A 23,148-nucleotide genomic window follows, 5' to 3' on the forward strand; every position below is an offset into this window, starting at 1 on the left:
GATCAAAACAGTAATTATATATTATTTTATTCTAATTATAATATAGGCAAAGTAAACATAATAATAAGTATAATTTTTTTAATTTGTCCAACCCTGGAGCGTCGATGAGCGTTTATATAATAATGGTGATGATAATAATAATAATAATAATATAATATAGAAACAATTAATGATTTGCGTTTAAAAATTATGAAAAACATATTATAATTCATGTATACTATTTATGTACAATATCACTATATATATGGATCGTATATAATATAATAATAATAAATTATTACTGCCATAATAATAATATTATTACGTACCCATATATACATTAGCGTCAAACTGGCATACAACGTATAGGTAAATATATTACACTACGTCGTATTATATTATAAATTAAACGACGTCTGTCACTGCAAGCAATGGCATATCTTGGCCTTGCTGATGATGGTCTGCAAGTGCGGTGCCGTCTGCAGATAGTTGGTGTAGGTGCCGCACACGAACGGTTCGATGGGCGTTTGGCCGATGGTGCGGCGGAAGAAGAGCTCGACAACCGTGGTTTTCGGCACGGACCGGATACCTGGTAATATCTCGATCAGCTCGTCGTATCGCGCGTCCGGCCTGGCCATGTGCACGTGATTCACGTGCCGTCTGAGCGCCTCTTTGCTCTTCACGGACAGCCCGTCCAAAATGGTCTCCGTGTCTTCGGAACTGCTGCAGCCGCGGCTCTTGACCGATTCTGTGCAACAAACGATGTTTTCGAATTACCTAATTGTATTATATTATACGCATTGGCTGAGTCGCGTAGCGCATATTATCCACCGACTTTCTAGTCAATTTTTAAAATTTTTTTTTTTTTGAAACTTTAGTATAATAAAGCCTTCGAGTGGCCATAGATATATTATATTTTAGTGATTTTTAATTGAGTGGGATGAAGAGTAGTCAATTATCAAAAACGAAATTTATAACATTTAATGTGCGTTTCATAAAAATACTCCTCGAAGAAACCACTTGTTTGCATCTATTATTCCTATAGTATCCAAAAGTCAATAAACTCGCGAGTCGCGACATTCAAACTCGTGTGCAGTTATCCAATTAATATGGTGGTGGGAAGGGGAGGATGATAATATTATTGAACAATTATATGAACAAAGAATATTATAATAACATATATTATACGTGGTCATTTTTGTTGCTTCTGTTTTAGAACCCCCCCCCCCCCCCCCGGTACGTTATAATTATACGTATAATACGAGTATTACATAATAATTATACCTGATTTGAGCAGTACGATTTCGTTCAACAAATACTGTTCGATCGGATCGATTTGCCGATGTTTTACAGCAGAGAGCGTGTCCTTGAACACAGCGATTTGTTCATCGATGTCCATCGACGACCCAAAGTTGGACCGATGTTCTTCGTGCAGTAGAGAAATATCGGTGTCCGAAAAAAATTGAGCGGCCGTCAATATGAACAGTTCATGCCAGCTCTCCCGGAGCAATTCAAACTTGATAATCAAATTTAAAAAAAAAACACGTTTAAACATCGCTCAGAATGAAAATATTTCGTTTTAAATATCCACAATATATAAATATATACCTGGTCGACAAAAGGCAGAGTCATCAGGGCCGGAAAACTTTTGATCGTAGAAACTGTGACCAAAATCGAAGCGGCCGTCTCGTAAACTGCTTGCGTGAGTCTCATAGTGTTTAAAAATCTCGGCATCATTGACATCTGAAAAATTAACCACAAACACATTGTTAGTTTCGTATGAATATATTGGTACTTTAATAGTGTTGATGTATTTATCATTGTATCAAACCAAAAAGTAATGATTTACCTGTGGTCGGAAAGCCGATAAATATAAATGCGAATCGGGAATGTATCTGCCGGGTGGAGTCGAACAAGTGGTCGAACATTCGGGAGACCTCTTGGGCGTCAAGTCCAACGGCGGTGAGTTGCTCGCCGATCGATCTTTAGAGTAATTGCAGAGTCCTTGAAGTTGTCGGCGAACTGTTGACGTTCTAGGGCCGCGCTCGTGTTGAACAGCTGTAACGATTATGAGATGAAAATAAATGGCTAAACTTCATAAAAATCATTTATTATTTATCACTTACCGTCTTTATTCATGCCCGAAAGCATGCATTTTCGGAGTCTGCAAGCTCGACACTGATTCCGGTGCGTTTTATCAACCGGACATGCGCCTTCCGATTTTGATTTGCAAATGTATTGTCTATTACGCCGAATCGATCTCTAAAATAATAATAATAATAATAATGATCGAATTAGTTTAATATTATATAACTATATTTTGTATAATATGTTGTATATTTTTCTATAGTATAAAATTATAATATTATTCCTTTGCTAAAATTCTCAAAACGACAGTCAATTTCATCTATTTTCAAAGTTAAAAAAACAATTTATCGTACATAAATACTTGATATATTTAGTGATGCTGCCACCGTAAAAAATATATATTTGAATATCGATTCGTATAAAAACCATATAGTGGCGTATTATATAATTGTATAGGTACTCACTTTGAAAAACCCTGCACACCCGTCGCATGCGTATATGCCATAATGTTTGCCGGACGAAAAGTCCTTGCACACTTTACACGGTATATCGTAAAGGATCCGACCTGAAAACAAAATAAATAAAACGTCAAATTTTTCCGTGGGAATAACTGTGCCTCATGGGAACTATCAATTATCGATGACGAATGATGATGATGACGACCGGCAAATTAATTACACGAACAATAATAAATTCACTAGCCGCGCACGAGACAGATGGACCGTATAAAACAACACATACCTACGCGATCCACCTGACGACTCGTGAAATGTTATTTTCACCCCCGTGAAATATAGTGGTGAGGGGGGGGGGGGTTAGAGGGGGGTCTGCTGTGCGGTAGTTTTGATCCGATGGTTCCGGCGCGCGGCTATTTGCATGCGTGCTCGCCCTGCACGGGAAAGACGCTGCTACAGGAAACGCACAACAGGTCCCCGGAAGTCCACGCGCTATACATATAATATACGCCTCCTATACGCACGTATTATTTGTGTACCTACGTGACTACCGCCACCCACCACCACCGCCACTTCCTATACCGCCCCGTTCCCATATATCACGTGAAATTATCACCGGAGCAAGTGCGTTATTGAAACACACCCTCTACACAATATAATGATATATATTAAGTGCATGTACCTATATAATACGCGCAACAAACAATGGGGGCAAACGAGAGGTAATTAGTGCACCGCCGCCGCCGCCGCCGGTGTCATCTGTCCGCACTGAACCAGTGACGTGCTCTATTTACCGCGAGTTTTTAGGAACGAATTTTTTTACGGTCACGATAGAATAACGTGTAGGCACCTATCACGTAATACATACTATTATTGTATCGTTATACGAATGCGCATCATCACGATAACAATAATAACAGGTACCTATTATCTACGTGTGAGAACTGCAGTGCGCGTATTCGTGTTTGGCGCGGGGGAGCGATGACGATGACGTGCTCTATGGACACATGGTCGAACCGGAATAATTATACCGTAGCTATGATGAATATAATATAATATAGGCACGTTAAGTGCTGCGGCGATGTCGTATCTGTCGTTGCTGCTCCCGGTTTTTTTCCCAGATCATTTATTAGTATGATGAATTGCGACGTCAATCCACTCATTATAATATAATTAATTCAACCCCTAGTTCAATAAAATCAATCGGCATGTCGTATTTTCGCACCGTGCGCGTATGTCGTGTGTGCGACCGTATAATACGATTGTTTAAAAAATAGCTCACTATAGTTCAATATGAGTTCTCACGTATAAAAATATGTGCTCGTCGGTTTTATTAAAAAATCTACCATAATATTATTAAGAGGTAAAAACATTATGTTCGTATGGAGGGGGTACATATAGATAAATAGTTATTATATTATTTATTGAACAACTATAAAAGTTTATTAATTCATTTTTTTTACTCCCATATTGTATATTATTCGCACAATATTATGATTATTTATAAAGATATTTTACATGTAAAAAAAATAAAACCTTGAGACATTCATATCGTTTAAATTAAATATTACATAAATTCGTTTTCGTCTTGGCTGATTGGAATGGATAGGTAATATAATATAACTCTGCAAAAATATTTCTTATACGAATTATTAAGTAACGAATTTATTAAATTCATAATAAAACCTAATGGTAATTTGTTAAATCGTCACACACATAGGATGTTTGATTACGCATATCGCGCATTAAATCTTATAATGTACTTATATATATATATATATTACTTTTGAGTCTTCTAAAACGCTCACAATGGCAACGGCACAATAACCAGCATTTAAGTTTCTTAGCCAATGTCTATATTATATTCATACGAATATGACGAGTGCATAGAATCAAACAGTATATTACCAGTTCACATTATGTATGAGTATACAACTGCGAAATTCTCTAATTTATATTACGTATATTAATAACTCTAACCATTTCTGCAGAAACAGACTTTTACCTCCCGACCACAGTACCACTCAGAGCAGTGGACCAAGTTTGCATGTCCAAAATTACTCTTACGAAAAATATGGATCCTCGGTGTTTATATTTATTGTTGACACTTTCATTGAATAAGTATAGTATGATATCGAAATATATTTATATTTTATTAATATTCGATATAAAATATAAATAAATATAACTAACATTATAAAAGCACAATAATATAAATGTATGCAGTCTATGTGTACATAGGGTGTTGTAGTTTATTACAAATATTCATTGTTATAAATTATAAGTTTTTCAAAAAATTATTCACGTTCAATCTATAGCTAATGCTAGAAGTAAAAAATAAAAATTTTAACAATGGAATTTTTTAGAATTCAAGCTGATCATCCATCAGTCTTCGTTCGCTGTAATAATTGAGTCCCGAGATAACGAAAAATATACTAATTCAGTTAAAATACTTGAATGGAAAACAAAAAATATATTAATCTCTAGTTAAACGAAAACTATACTACCTAATTGAGTCCACGGTTGAGAAATGAAAAAACGAAAAATATAGGTACTAATTGAGTCCGCACACACATTTTTATCAATATAAAAAAATCAACTTAATCGTCACCTATATTTATATCTATTTGTACAGTAGTACAGTACCATGGAAATTATACATAATATATTATATACATTTATGATTTATATACATAGACTTCAGATATAATACGCTGTATGAATGTATTAGATTAAAGTACCAATTAACTAAATACGATGGACAATTGTTGTGAGTACAAATAATATTTTATATTCAAGTGTATAATATAATATGGTAATTACGTAGTTTAATTATAACTACAATTTTAACACTTAATACTAACCCTATAACAATTAAGTGCTCTGCACTGATCTAATTATTATACAGTTTTTGTAAAATTAAATTTTGATCTACTAACTCCGCCCACTGCATTGAATCTTAGCTAAATGTTAGGGTCGAGAACAGCACTCGGGTATTGGGTGAGAATAATACGCAGTGGGTCGTCGGTTGTTTTTTAATGATCGTTTATTAATTTTGGAAATAAAAAACATTCTTTTCGAAAAAAACAGTAACAAGTAAAAATAAAAATGTTCAAGCAAGTAAATAATTTATGTTTGGTGAACGTATTATAGAGATAATTGAAAAATATCCCTCGACTTGCAGTGAAGTACCGTGCACTTTTATTTTTGGGGGGGAATTGGACGGGAATAGCTTTTTATCTCATAATGAGGGATAAGGGAAGTATACACTTCACTCAAATAGAGAGAAAAAACATCGTTCTATTAAGCTGGTCACACATTACGGTTTTATTTATCCGTGAACATTCAACAGTGTTCGATACATATAGTTCAAACAATGTACACGGTTAGTATGTGGGGTTCAAAAACTGATACTGGACACCGATATGGAATGAAAAGTGATTAGTTTGATTTTCGCTCCATGTTCAAGGTGTTCAACATAGATAAGAAATAGGTCAAACATATGAATAATATATAGTCCAAACTACACAAAACATTGTTTACGGTTGAATAAAACCGTAAAGTGTGTGACCAGCCTTTGAAGTTATTACAGTAAATCCAATTAGTATATAAATTATAATTATATTATAGTGCAACATACAAAGAATATTAAAATCAAAAGCACTCTGATCTCAAGATACAATTTTCATAATTTTCTAAGAACATCTATAGCTAGAAAGGTCTATGAAATATTTTTGGTTAGATAAAGTACTATGAAATTTATATTTGATACAGGAGAAATAGTCAGACACAGAGGTTAAATTATGAAGACTCAACAACCGCATGTGCAACGCTCCGTCTTACAAACGTGCGACATAGCAAAAATTGTTTTGCACGAAATAGAACCACTCAAGCTGTAGTCTAGGTTAAGCAACCAAAATACCAAATGTTCATACTATTAAGAGGAGAAAATGTAATATGCAACATCGTTTTTATTTTTCGATATCACAAATACAAGAAAATGTCTTATTGTTTAAAAATTCATTATTTCGAACTTGAATAACTTTTCTTGTACTTGTGATATGGAAAAAATAAAAACGACGTTGCACAGTAAATATTCTCTTGTTTAAAGTGTGAAAATGTATTTGCTTAGCTTGGTTTACAGCTTGAGTGGTTCTATTTTGGGTAAAATAGTTTTTGCTGTAGGACTGTTGCGGGTGTGTGTGGCGTCCTATTAATGAAGACATATAACACTATAATTATGACTTGTTGTACTTTCAAGTTACAATTATTAAACGTACCTATACACAATACATAATGTTCAATATCATATTGTTGTATAATACAGTATAATACAATATCGTGAAAGACTGATGAATACTGTGTAGTTTTTGGAAAGATATGATTGATTGATCAATGATTTAAACCGTTGTTGTTCAAGATCATAATAGATCATTTTAGGTTTATTACGTTAGTCAGTTATTTTAATTTCTATCAGTACATTAAACATTTTAAATAAAAACCAATACTAAATATCAATTCATATGATAAATGATTATTATTTATTCAATTGCAATTTCGGTTTTATATGTGTTTCATATATGATGTACCCCAACAATAAATCTTTGTTGGAATTGCTTATAGCAAATCATGATAGGTGATTTAGATGAACCAAACTAATGACTTTTATTCGCGAATATTCATAATAATAATAATAAATTAACTTATTGTATATTACCAATAGAATTGATGTTAATTTTAATTTCGTGCAAAATTAGATCACTTATTACTATTGCCAGAAGAATAATTATATTTACAAATTCACGTGATAAAGACGTAATATAATATTATGTCAATGCAAAAACAACATCTACGATATAAGTTTGCATTAGTAATTCCGACAACACCTTTAAAAGCAAGGCACGCCATTGATGACTAATGTATGCCGAAAACATATCAGTCAATAATTATGTTGTTTATACCTATCCTACTTGAAAAACACGCGTAGGTAGGTAGGTGCATAAGTTTTTAAACTGATAAATTCGTTCATCATTATTTATCAGTAATAAATGAACAAGACAATAATACTACTAGGAAAAAATTATCAAGACATTTACTACCGATTTGTTTATATTACACTGTTTTTTATTGATTTACTGTTACAATTGTGTGTATGTTCAAATAAATTTACTGCATGATATTGAAATGAAAATGTTTTAAACGTGTTTTACATTTAAATAAGCGCCAAAAAAAAAGGTAAAAAATACGAAAAAGACTTGAACGGTAGCGTAAGACATTGGTCGGTATTGTCCGACAAAGAAACAGTAGCATATAACTGCATAATATTTTGCAATGGTAATATTATTTTAATTCAATATAATGTATTGCTGTAGACTTACTGTTTGTCGGTTTGGTAATGGCGTTTGAAGAGTGTTCAGCGAAGTTTTGCATGGTGATATCTTTGCGTGTGTTGCAGAACGTGGGTGAAATAAATATTAAGGTCGGAGTAAAAACGATATAAAAAAAAAATTATAAAAACCAGAAAACCAAAAAAAAAATTGTTGAATAATGTAAATCAACAAGAGCCCGACGAACAGCCGACGACGGACGCACTATATATGGTCGTGACGATCGAGATCAAAATGTCAACTCCTCGATCCCGTCGTCGTCGGACACATCCCTGTGACGGCGGCGACACGGACACCCCGCGGGTTTGGGCGTGTCGTGAGCGATCCGCGCTCGCGCTGCCATTGGTCGGTGCGTCGCCACAACCGGTGGTGAGGACCGCAATGTATATACCACGCCGTTCAGGGATCCGCCGTCGGGGGTGGTTTCAAAAATGTTGTCCGTGCAGCGTTCGCACTCTATTATTTTTTATTTTTTTTTTACACAGAGACGGTGCGTATATAACACAATATGTACATGCAGACCTATATACCTAAGTACATTATGTATGTATATGGATGTATATACCAAATATATATATACACGTGTGTATATATGTGTATACGAGATGTATGTATATTGTGCGCGTGATAAAAGTCATAATGCCGACGGAGCAAAAAAAAAAAAAGAAAGAAAATACGAGCGAGCTGCACATACACACACACACACACACACAGAGGTCCTCAGTGATGGACGTGTTCGTCGAACCGAAAGGGATCTCCGACGGAATAATGTACTCCGAGGTCGGGGACGGCGGCGGCGGCGGCAGATGATAAAAACACAATAAATGTTATAGCGGCGATGTATACATTAGATAAACCCTGCCCGAGGATAACCAGAAGGCAATTAGTCCCGTGTATATTATATACAGATATGACGATATAATGTAGATCGCCGCCCTTTTGGTATATTATGTTGTCCGTTACAATAGTATATATATATAACATGTATACGATGGCAGGGGATGACGACGACGACGACGCGAACGTTTGTATAGCTGATACCGATTTCACAGTTTAAATACCATATTATGTATATATGGACGCATCAAATAATAAATGCATATATATATGTATGTATATGTATGTATATTTTGCACTGTATATGGGGTTACTGTACATAATAGTATATACTAGTATACCTATCTATACAATATTATCCTCCTTCGGCGGGCACACGGGGATTTTTAAGCCAAAAAATAAACACGCAACAGAGTTAAACGCGCCCCGGGGGCGTCCGCGCGGACGGAAACGATATTATTAATATTATAATACATTCTACATCATACCTATAGGTGTATACAAGGTACACGTAGATTTTTATGAAGTGCATATATGTACATAAGTATAATATATATTACATAATATGTTTATTGTATATATAATATACTGGTGTGTCGATATGTAGGCATATCGTGTTTTATAATATATTGTTGTATATTTTTGACAAAGCGTATCGGCTGATTTGCAAGTATAATATTAGGTATATTGTATCGAATAGTTTGAGCGAATTATTTTGTACAAAGGTATATAGGGTATTATTATACTGCTATATAAGCGATACCATAATGATCCAACGACACCGCGGCTGTGTTATACAGATCTCGTGGGTGTGATGAATTTTTTCGGATGATGACCAATTTTCCTAAAAATAATTATTTTCTCGACAATATAGAAATTCTATAGGCTTGACGATTATTCTCTGCGTATTATTGTAAAATGTCTACTCTACTTACAGGACCATAGGTGCGTGGTTATCATAATATCCTAAGAGGACGTCAACGAACTGTGTGTTTTCTCTCTCCGACCCATATGCGCAACATAGACAAAAAGTATTTACGCAGAATATTTCTTTTTATGTTTTTGAGTTATCTTATGTAGAGTAAAATCACCCATTACAAAAAGAGAAGAATATTTTTGAAGGTATAATTTATCACGATTTGTATAAATATTATCTCAAAACAATTTAAACATTATTTAAATATACAACAATTTTTTGTTTATTATGAAAGGCGAATGCAAAGTCAAATAACAGTAAAATGTAAAACCAATTATATGTCATACCCTCAAAAATATCATCTTCTAAAATTGTTACAATAGGTTGCTTTTACTAAAAAAATTTTAAGCGTTTTATACTTTAGACACAAATATTATGCTGACATCCTCTTAACCGTGCTAAGGATTAAGGACGTCGCACCATAAAACAATGCAGATACAAGCAATTAATGAATTATGTTAAAGTCTAAATATTTTATTTTAGCCATCTTATTATACTATAATTTTACTGTACCAAACACGGTACAACATATTAATAAAATTTGATGATGTGTGCTGTTGTGCAAACTTTGTTGTCGGTAAAAAAAAATGCAATAAATATAAAATAAAATAACGGAGAACCCATGCATAAATATTTGTTGACAAAAAATACTGGCAATTAAGTTAAAAAAATGGAGTGTGTGTATCGTCATGATGATTTTTATCTAATTATTACTATATTAATCCCTAATAATATTACTACAATGTTAGTAGACACGTAATATGAAATAATCGAAAATATTTATTTGAAAATAAAACCTAGGCAGTTGTTAAAATCTATGGATAAGGTAAAGAAATATTGTTGTTTTTATAATATTACTATGTTTTTTTTTTTAGGTATAATATGAAAATAGATAGGTATAAGTGTAATTATGTTTTATTTATGTGCTCAGACACCTTGGAATTTACCTGAGAATACTGTACATTGTACAAGATCATTAAAAATAGAACTGTCAATAGATAATATACATTTATTAACGAAGAGATTTCATAGGTATATAAAAAAACGATGGTTCCATATTTTAGTATTAATATAGTATTAGAACTTCTTTTTTTGTATAGTACCTATATATGCGTTATTGTTGTGTAAGCTCGTCTATCCAAACAATATGTTCATATATTAGGTATATATAATAAACTGTTACATCAAAATAAATTTATTATCAAGTCAGAAATTGTTCAAGGTCAGCTTTTAAGAGCACGGAAATGTTGACGTTTAACAATATGTAATCTATAGGTAACAGCGTAATGGAATTTTTAAAATTTTACAATAAATGAAAATGGCTTATACGGGAATTTAATTTCTTAATCAGACGACTGAGTACGTATATAGGCCAATATGACGATAATAAACTACTAATAGTGACATTAAAGCCAATGTCATTGAGACGAAACAATTGCAGTTTTCCGGTCACGACTCGCGGTTATTCCGTATTGTTGAAACCAGTAATAGGAGATGACGATGCAACTAAAACAAGACGTGACTTGTTTATTTACTAGATTTTTGAACAAAATATGCTCTATCGATTTAATGTAAGATATCCACCAAAATGGACATCTTCGTTGAAGTCTCCCGCAGCCAAAAATTGTTTGTGACGAATTGAATTATCACTTGAAGATTGTAGGTAATAATTAAAAACTATAATAAAACGTACGATGGTGGCAATAATTTTAGCGAACAAATTTTCATTTTCTAAAACGATGCAATAGATTCATTCGCGTTTTATATTAGGTAGGTAGTTGTTGATTATTGTATATATGCCGCTTTTTAAGCCGTCATAACGCATTGTATTTCATTCATACTTTAAAACACTGCAATATTCAATGGAAGCATAATAATCATAACCTGCAACATTACCTACGAATTCCATTGGTATAGTAAAGTCTTAAATATTATTATTATTATTATTATTATTATTATACGATGGCGAGACTGCCTTCGATTTCTCACAGCTCTCTATACGGATTAGTAACGATGTTATTCGATTTTTTCCTTTCATTCATTGTATCCATCGCCCAATTTTCCATATGATTGACTCTGCTAAATTAATATTATATACGATATTTTTCAAAAGGATTTCTTATAAAAATCGAAGCGATGGGTGTGTTTTTTATTTTTTATTATTTTTCGTATACAGAGAGAGGTAGTATTGCTGATCCGACCCATTGTGCAAACAGTACTCGAATAACAGCGGAAGCCCCTATTTGTGTACAGACCGATCTTAGGTGAGTTAATCCATCGACGTTTTGTAATCACAGTGCAGCGTGCACGTTATCATAATACATCGAAAAAAAATCAGAAATCATATTTTATTCAAGTTAAATCAAGTAGGTATATAGTAATAATTATAAGACTATTACTTTACTCAAGTACCGTATCCGTTCGATTCAATTTTTTCTTCAAAAATATTCATATGTTAATTACTAGGTACTTATATTATAATAAATTAAAAACATCTACATCGTACGCGTTGGAATAATTATTTTTTTATTTACACATTTTATAATAATTACATTATCTTAACATATTTTGTACTCCAGTAAATCTTTAAAATGTGTTGCAATTGTTTATATACCTACAGATATGACGAATCCTAATTAAATTATTAATATGTACCTATAACTGTATATTTTAATGAAAGGTACTTTTTTTAGTTGGCGCAATATTTTTTGGTATCTTATTTTGGAAATGTAAAGCTATAATTTATGAACGAATCAACAAAATACACTCAGTTAAATTAATTTTTTTTCAATTTCTATATTATATATTATAATATAGGCTTATAAGTTATAACACTGAATAATGTAAATATATTTGGTGATAAAATTTAAAAAAAAAAATTATGTATACGACGCAATACGACTGGAAAATAATTGTATTCCCATTGTCATCGTAATTATTTCCAGACTAAAAAAAAATAAATAAATAATAAATGTTTTTTAACTGTCATTTAATATTTTTACCAGATGAGGATATGAGAACTATACAAATATAGGTAGTCAAGTCGCTGCAACGGTTAGCAACCGATTTCCACGGTGTCACGTACGAGCCAGGAACGCCTCTTGTATTTATAGAGCGACGAGGATTGAATAAAAAAAAAACCATCTTTAAAATATAATATAATAATAAGACCGGATCTCAGCGTCTTCTTGGCGGGCATTCCCATCGGGAAGACGTTAAAAAATCCTTTAACGAGATATCACTTTATATCCATAAGTCCTTTATTTTACTATAGAGGGATGAATGAAGTCCGAGCGCCTCCTTCTTCCTGTAGTGTGTCGTCTCGTGTACGTGTACTTCGCAGGGCGTGACCAAATATCGTGTTACTGAAACCCAACTATAATATATCTTCTGCGAGTTACACAATTCCGACGCAATTCCAACGGTTTTCCGACGTTATTTTACCATTGAAACTGATTTCAAATATAACAACTGGAACTGCGTCCCTATAGGTATAATATTATAGGCTTATCGCTTAAATACATTTTTCAACCGATCATATTATTATAATATTAATATTAATATTGTAGTCCTCTGGATTGTATACTCGAAGGTATCTAACATTATATTATATATTATTATATGTATCTATACATTTATAATCATGTAGACACTTTAAACGTAGGGACCTGTATATGATATTGAATATATATATATGTGATGACCTAAAATATAAAATCTTAATTCTATACAAAGAATAACCGCTTCAAAAGCACGAATTCAATTTCACACATTTATTAATGATCTATACCTGGTACATCATCTTTTCTTTACTTCTGCGCATTTTGGACTATATTGAGTGACTAAAATTATTATAATTGCATACAATACAGTGACCGTTACCAAACACTTTTATCGTCATATATTGAAATTGGAACATAAAATAATTTTCGGACAACTGTTAGAATTCTATATAATATACAATAAGTTTTCGTAAAATTCATAAATAAACAACCCGTTAATCAATTAAAAGCATAAAAAAAATATAATTTCTTTTTCAGTACCCATACCTAGGAATATACTGAAATAAATTGGTTATTACCTCTTATTATTGTAGTACAATATAACAAACGACTATAAACTATATAGAACTCAATATCTATGCAGTTATATTGAAAATTCATTTTTTCTCGTTGTTAAATTAAATATATTACATAGGTACCGTAAATTTGAATAATATACTTAGGATAAATATTACGAAACGATACTGGTAAGGGTTAAAATATTAAATAACTTCAATCCAATATATTTATTAGCTAATCTATAACCTAACCGAAAACGTATGCATAAGTATAGCATAAGACATTATTATGTTATAAGTGAGAACATTGATGTCAGAAATAATAGAGAATTTCTCGCTTGAGCATTTGAGCATCTATGTATTTAAACGTAGGGCATACACAATATTTGAATAGTTTGAGATTAACTCACTAGTAAATTCAACTAGTATTCTATATCTTAATACATACCTATATATATGATCAATGGGTGTTTCGTACATTTTTGTATAGTGCTTTGCCTCCAATAGAGATCATTCGAGAATATTTGTGTCAACGCATATATATTACAGTGACTAAAATTTTTAAAGAGATATTCAACGACAGGATTTTCAAAAAACACTATTAAATAAATATATATAATAAATGTCTTTGACAATCCGTACTCTGGTTGTATATAAAAAAAAAGACCACATAACGCTACCTCTACGGGGAAAATCCGTGAATCATAAATATATTTTTGTTAATAAGTAACCATGGCAACGAAAACCTTACGAAAAATCGTCGGGAAATAAAAAACTTGTGTCCACCTCAAAAACATATTTATGTTACAAAATCAATTTCTCCATATTTACGTCAGATTGGAAGATGTCATCTCAAAGTGGACCACATATATATTTTGTTAAACCTTATGCGTGTCTACAATCCACTTACAGAGTGTGCCGTTCCTGAGCAAAATACAAACACACAGTCTACAACAGTTTAAAGATAAATCAATAATCGTTTAAGACGACGATATAGGTGCAAAATCAATATAAGCAACAAAAATATGGATAATAAGCTCTGCGTTATGTGTACATCTTCAATATATAATTCTACTGTACGTGTGTATGTCGCTGAACTCTTTGAACTAAGGAAATATTTGTTTATATACGGTTGCTGTTGGTCGTACGAGAAATACAAATTTATTTAGGAGAAATTGGTATTTTTTTTTTTTGTTTATTGGTTGCCTGCAATGGTTCATCGAGCAGATCTGGTATAAGCATGCATACGATTGAATATTCGCACATTGCCTACTAAGGTGGCTGAAATGCACTTATAGCCGCCCATCGACGTGTCCGCAATCGAAATCAAAATAAAACATATTATTTATATAAAGTACTCATATACTGAACTCATTATAACCATCGAGTCTCATACAGAGTTGGCATTTTTAACGGGCAACAAAGTAAACGGGATCAACTAGTATATAGTACATAATATATAGTTCATGGCTCAAGGAAAATGGAAATAATAGCGTCGAGCAAAAGCTTAGGTATAGTATGTAGAATGTAGATCGTAGGGGAGCGGGTTTTAAATTTGTATTGTAAACACGCCATATAATATTTGAGTATCAAATGTGGTTGGCCGAGAATCAAGGGATCGTTATTAATACCATCATGATCGTTTAACACTGTTATTTTATACAATATAAGTATACGAAAGTATAAAGTGGCTTCCAGACAGATTAGCAAGTACTGCAACTGCATATATGCGCCCTCCAGGGGGGCGGGGGGAGGGATATTTCTAGCGTCACAGGGAATTTTATACATTTATAATATAAACTATACAGTCCATAATAATTCATTTCCGTGAACTACAGTGATTAATAAGTGATTGTAATTGAGGAAATTGACTATAGCAAGTGCACAATTATGTAGAGTGTAGCAATAATATTTTATTTTAATAAAAAAAAAAAAAATGGGTGGGATGTAATTTATTTAACTGCATGTGCTCTTAAAATACCTCCATGTGCCAGCGAGAAAAACCACTATAACAAAATAACATCTATTACAAAAAATAATAATATCATTATACATATATATAGTTTCGAGATGCCATCATGCATTGCGGTTTGACTGTACAATAATGTTTCCTTCTCAGCGCATTAATAATAATAACACCGATTTCGTCTTAAATTAACGATATCGTATATCATACCTACTATTATGTAACCACGCCGGTTCACGTAGGTATACGTAAGTATACCAACTAGTCGTCGGAAAACTTAGACATTTAATTGTTTGCGTTCCTTCTGAATTTGTACCTGTCGGAAACATCGGCATAATACACAAGCATACCTACCACCACAGTTATTCATATAGGATATATATGAATTGTGGAACCAAACTTGTTTGATTCTTCGTTTTAGCTTTTGTCTGTCTGCGTATATAATATAATAAATAACGTACTGCTGCTGCGTATATATATATATATTTATATTTAATGTAATACATATAATATGACCTGACCTGGTACCTGTCACAGAAAGCGGACGAATTCGAGGAGGGTGTTATTGTTTTTTTTTTCTTTCGTCTTTCGAAGACAAACGTTGTACGAGGGGGAGGGGGAAGGGCAGGGATTAAAAAGACTTCCTGCCCGGCGCTATTGTTGTTGGACCCATGGGAAAAATTCTAACGCAAAAGGAGATGCGCGTCTTGACGGGGCGCCCGTAGGCGTAACACACGTGACGATGATGTGAACATGACTCCGTTCACTTTTTGCCATTTGCCGGGTCGGATTACAAAATGTCGAGACATGAAAAGAAAAAAAAGAAGTACGGAAAATGCTAATACCCGACACATCGGTGCAGCTAGTCGACAACCGCGGTGCCGCGAGGGAAACGCGATTTTAATAGAAAAAAAAATATTTAAAAATATGTAATGAAAGTGTTTGCTGAAAGTATTTGAACCTTTGTGCAACAAGTGTGTAGATAGGTTCCCAGGCTGTATAAAATTGTGATAATATTTCTGTCGAAAGTGTTGATCGCAGCTACTCGATTTTTGTGTTGGACGCGTGCGATAACTTTACAATAATTATTGCCGTTAAGCGATACAATTACGATTGAACTATTAATTGTGCACATTGTGTGTAGCCGACGCACAGTAATCATTGCGCATATTATATTCAAGGGTAATTATACAGATATATGTGTCTTGCAATAGATGGTGTAAATAAGTGACCTGGTGTCGTACAATTCACACACAAGTGATATAATAAGACTATTGGTCGTCAATAGTAATATAATATGAGTCATGGCAATGTGACGCTGCACTACTTAGCACGCGTGTTGTATGACTAAAACAATTAACGTTTTGCTGACCGAAGTACATTTTGCAGATGAAACATAATAAAAGCTCATTTTATTGAATACTTTTACCAACAAACGTCAAGAAAACGAATAATTGCGGAAAACAATCCCAGTAAAAATACTCAAGAGAAACAAATACCTTAAAACGACGTTAAAAGACTTTTGGTATTTTTAACCCAACTAAAATACTGACCCGGTACACGATTATTAACAAACAATTTATTTTATTCCCAATATTTTTTTATTTTTTAACTACCCGATTATTGAAGGAAGTCCGTGAAAAATGTACAGGGGAAAAAAGTGAGATTGTTTTACCATAAAATGATGTATATTTTGTGTTAATAAAAGAAGACATTTTTTTTCGGAATAATACCAGTGATTTTTAAACGACTTACCCTCTTTTGTGATGTTCATACTATGTATTTATGTTATAGGTAGATACGTGTATGTGTGAAATAGTAAAAACAGTGCAACGTGTGACCAAACTTATAATTTAGTAATTATTTGATGTTTGTATAATAGACTGTAGACAGAGCTAGTGTACACTGCAATAGCGTAAAACTATTACGTTATAAGAGTTAAGCAGTAAGCACGTGAATGTGAACGAGTTTCTATTTTTTTGTTTTTAAATCGAAATTTGAACTTTGGTAACTGGTAAGCGATTAGTATTTAGTTCATTCCCATATTCACTTGACATTTCACTATCGAGATATTTTTATATTAATTTATATTATCATTACTGTAGAGTTGCATCATTCAAAAACCGTAAACGTGCATAACACGAGAGAACATATTGTAAACTACAGACGGACAACCGGCAATAAAAGTGGAAACAATAAAATATAAATCCCCGAGTGTAGGAACATTGTACATTTTGAGCCCACGTGCGCTTACTTAAAATTTGATAAAGATTTATAACGACAAGAGTAGTATGGCCAATAAAAATAATAATAAGCTGACAAAACCGAGGTTCCTATAAGCAATAATACTATTATCTAAATAAAAAATTGATAGTTATTTTAGAGCGGTTTTATTTCGATACAAGTTAGTGAAGCTAATAAATAATAACTATTAGTAATATTTTATGTAGAAAGAACGTCAATTTAAAATATTTACCATCGACTTGTGTATGCGACTTAGGCATGTTAAACTATTTCGAACTACGCATATTGATATATATATATATTATACTTAATTATATAATGTATTGTTGTTTATTATATACTCATCATCTTGACTCATATCGCCGTCGATAGGCTATTACAAACAAACTATTATAGCTATATTATACAAAAAACCGAAATAGGCAATAGAATAATTAAATAACATTAAAAGCGACGTAGCGATAAAACTATAGGCAAGCAAATATATAACAGACAACAGTTAACTATTATTATATGTTTTATTTTGTATTAGTAGATATATGTATATACCAAATTGATAATGTTGAACTATAATAACTTTTTGTTAAAAGCTAATAAAAATAATAAAACAGACGTCGGTGCAATAAAACCAAGTAATAAACAATTATTATAATATTGTGGATAATAAAATAAAATGTAAAATTTGAACTCATCTGCACACCGGTTGTACGAGGTCGTGAAAACTTTCGAAGCGTTCGCGTTTAACGCGAGTCACGGATATTTGGGCGAAGACACTGTAAAGCAGACTGGACAGGACAGCGACCGACGATTTTCCGACTTCTAATTATTTTGTTTTTCAATCAACAATATCAATAAGTAATAACCACATATCACACATAAATGACACACATTTATGAATATACTACATAGAGAATGATTCACCAATCATGCTCACTCCCATTTTTTCCTTTAACAATGAAATTATTCAAATTCTGATTTTTGATACTTTTAAATTTACTCAAAAACCATTATTTTTAGTTGTTGAATTTGTTTGTACTACTATTGTCCTGTGACGACACAAACTTTTGTTTTTCAAATGAGAACACACCCTTTTTTCGACTGTAATTCTGTAAAATTATTTTCCGGATAAATTTTCTGAAAATGTTGAGGTATCAAAAGTACAATTTGAACGAATGGTTTTTGAGTTACTTAACTTTCAGTACTTAGGATATTATGGGTTCATGATAATGGGTTTAGAAGATTTGGGACTATGGCGATTTAAAAATGTTGGTGATTCACAGGCCTGAGCAGTACAAAAAGATCCACGACTTTGAAAAAATAGTCTTTGAAGGTTAGTTATATTTAAATATTCCAAAAATCGATGAATAATTTCATTATTAAAAGAAAGAATGGAGATGAGTATATGCTTGGCGAATCACTTTTTATTGTGTATAATATTATAACCATGGCATCTTGATATGTCCAAAAATTAATTTTTCATACACCACTAAATGTACCGAAGTCCAAAAGTTATAATCATATATTATTTATATTGTTTATAAATAAATATATTTACCTTTAGGTATAATTGTAGGTACAATACGAATTTGATCTGACAGATGATTAGACATTAAGTAATAGGTATACTGTATAGTATATCGATTAGATAAAATGATAAAATAAACTGAACAACAAAGTTGAAAACGATTTTGTTATTATTTTTAAGTCGATCTTAATTACAACCCGAATGATGTAAAATAATATAGGTAAATTATATTTAGGAATTTTCGTCAGCATACAATACATTTATTAACGTTAAGTTGCATACATTTAGCCATTTATAGTTTAAAATCTTTCTTTATTTATTCGTAAATTAATTAATATAAACAATTCCCCATGCATATACCTCTATAAATGTGTTATATAATATGTACATTCGAATGTACAATGGATTTATACCGTATTTGATAAGTGACTATAGAGCATTTTATTATATAAAACATTGTGTGTTAAGTACGAATGGTATAAAAACAACCTTCAATTTCATTTGAGAAATCATATTTTTCACCACTCATTGGAGTTGAATGACCGGAGTGGGTTAGAGAAAAAACAAAACATGTTTTTAAGCATTCTATCCTTATACAAGTTATATATTTATACGGATTCAGTTTAATTAATTGCGAAAAAAATATATCAGTAATCCAGCAGGTATGTTCTTTTTCGACCTTGAGAATCAGTTGCACTTGATTTTAAGATCTGATTGAACCTGTAAACGTCTGCACCGAATCCTCCACCCAATCTATCAAAAATGAGCAATGACGTAGAATGAATATATATAAAAAAAAAAATATTTCAATAATCAATTGGTCATGAAACATAAAAAAGCCATAATAATGTTCTGCAAATGGAAGTTTAATTATTATTATATGTCATTTCGGTGTATATTACAAACAAATAAAACATGTGCTTCAAAACTCAATTAAAACTAAAATAATAAATCTGACTGTAACAATATTATCCACTTCACTAATATTTTCAAACGTAAATACCTACGCCTTGTTTTCGAATATCTAATTTATTGTCTTATAAACAAGTTACACATTTTTATGAATATATTATTATAGTGTTATATACTTATGTATGTAATATTAGTATAACGCAAGATACTAATTATTATCATTTCGTAAACAGTTATTAAAAATCCAATCTTTGTATGGTCTACATAAAAAAAAATATAAATAATATACTGTAGAAACCTATCCAATCAGCTGTTTCTTGATTCGAAGTTATTTATAGTAACGCATTAACTGCTATTTTTTCTTAAATTTTCATCAGAATAATATATTATGTATGGTATAAACATTTTATATCTTGTATAGTTTGAAATGTCCATTATTGTTAGACAAATCACGTAATTTAAAAGAAAAAATACTAACCTGCAAATATTTGTAATTATTAAATTTGTCTATGCTATAATATCATTAAGTCACAATCATAAATTCATAATTAAATTATTTTTAATCAAACGTAATTTATTTATTGTTCACACTATTCTCAACCGAGATCATAATATTATATTTTACTAAGAATGTATTTTCATTTTGCGTTTCATGTTATATTTTATGCCTACGTTAATATTATATTTCAGTAAATATCGAACAATAACAATTCGTACTACATGGCCAATAGTGTGAAAAGGTCAAATGGAAAGTACAACATAATATCAACATACCACAGTATACAAGTACCAATGTACCTATTGCATTTTTTACAAATAGGTCAAAGTATATAATACATAATGTTGTTTATTTGTAGATTTAGAACAAAAAATAAACTGCTGTTATGAACACGCTGTAGTAAATATAAGCAACATTACTATCTGCTACCACTTTAGACCTTATGGGTTTTTAATTTTTAAATATTCATATAGAATCATAGTAGTATAATATTGTCTTTATAATATCTATAAGTATTAAAATTTGTCACACTATTTTGTGCGGCTGATTAATAATATATTAGTCAATTCCCTATAGTCTGGATATTTTTGATTAAATTGGACATCACGCCTAGTTGGAATACATCCCATACATTCTGCTTTTCAGTTGGTCCTACATATTATGGATCGTTATGAGCGATGATCCTAGGGAACGGCTCTCTTAAAAGTCCAACTTTAGTATACCTACTTAACTACATATTATTATATACCTACAATAAACAATAACGTTTTCAGAACATATTTTATGATAATAATATTATATACGATTTATGGGAATTACTACGGCTGCGAAACGGCTAGGTACTATAAATTATAATACAAACTTCAAGAAAATCACACAAGAGCTGTAAGTGCACACCCACTGCATCTGCTGTCCCACCCCGACCAAATTTCGACGCCAGCACGAACATTGTACCTATACATCGACTGCTGTACGTTTGATTACACGGTGATGATAATTTAAATCGATCATTCCGCATACTGCTGCAGACGTAAATCTTAACGGTACTACTAATATGATCGCATCAAAATAATTTTAAAAAAATATAATAAAAATAATATACAAGTATATTCACCAGAAAAAAAAAAAAACACAATTATTCATTCTCGGTTTCCTCCGATGTGTGATAACCGCACACACGCGTCATTCGTCCGACGATAGGTATTGCCCAACGGCAATGACATCCATTGAGGTCGTTGTGACCATCGTCTTGTGTAGCGTTCTCCGACACACACGCACACACGGGTACGTACCGTGGAAATCGACTTTAATTTCCACGGCGGATTAAAAAGACGAGAAAAACGTTATTGTAAAAAAATGAACAAACTACGCACTACGCTGCGGAGACACGCATACCTATATGTATGTAATACACGGGTATGTCAGATCTATATATTATATTATACGGGTATATGTATGAATATCGTGAATCCGTGTAAACCTAATCTGTCGCGTATCATAATATAATATAGTGTATCGTCGAGACGATGAAAATAAAATAAAATAATAAACATTTTAATTTTAATTTAAAAACGAGTCGCTTTTAGACGATATAATGTATTAATATCGGGTCTTCGATTCACCATAAGCGGAGATTTGATTGAATTTTAGTTTGGGTTTTCTTTATAAAATCAAAAGTGGGGATTCGAAAAATGCCGAATAATTGTTGGGGCGTTTTCAATCTTTTCGGGTGGGGTAAGCACAAGCTCAAGCAACCCCCCCCCCCCCCCCCCAATCACCGTCTGTGGACTGAACTAGACAAAAAAAAGGTTTAGGAATACATATTATACAGGTGCTTGTATACATGCAAGTAGGTATATGGATCGTCGATTGAAGTCACTTATGTATAGTGTCGTAATTCAGGTCGACCGGACGCATAATTCATGTTTTAATATATAATAAAATATTATATTGAAATACTTATAATATATATGATGTAGGTGACCGGCGCAGGAAGAGATATATATTATGCATATTATAATATTTCTCTTCCAGTTTGTCGTATCAAACCGCATAGCACCGGAAGTTGGTATTTATATATTTAAACACGGTCATAATATTATGGTGCAAAAATACTGCAACGATAGAAACATAAGCGTTTTGCGGTATATGGTCGCCGTGTCCAGACATATTATACCTATGTACAGAGTATATACCTACTTCCCTGCAACACACATGCAA

General features: G+C 32.1%; 1 protein-coding gene across 1 annotated transcript; it reads right to left on the reverse strand.

Moving 5' to 3' along the window:
• Window positions 1–221: 221 nt before the first annotated feature.
• On the reverse strand, window positions 222–8,161 carry LOC111043030 (nuclear receptor subfamily 2 group E member 1-like). Its single transcript, XM_022327810.1, has 7 exons — window positions 7,901–8,161; window positions 2,532–2,632; window positions 2,106–2,241; window positions 1,829–2,037; window positions 1,588–1,722; window positions 1,264–1,495; window positions 222–727 (listed from the first exon to the last, which is right to left on the reverse strand). The coding sequence occupies exons 1-7, from the start codon at window positions 7,950–7,952 to the stop codon at window positions 399–401; spliced, it is 1,194 nt and encodes a 397-aa protein (XP_022183502.1). The 5' UTR covers window positions 7,953–8,161; the 3' UTR covers window positions 222–398.
• Window positions 8,162–23,148: the final 14,987 nt, after the last annotated feature.

The sequence above is a fragment of the Myzus persicae genome, unplaced genomic scaffold (assembly GCF_001856785.1).
Source record: "Myzus persicae strain clone G006 unplaced genomic scaffold, MPER_G0061.0, whole genome shotgun sequence".
Lineage (NCBI taxonomy): Eukaryota > Metazoa > Arthropoda > Insecta > Hemiptera > Aphididae > Myzus > Myzus persicae.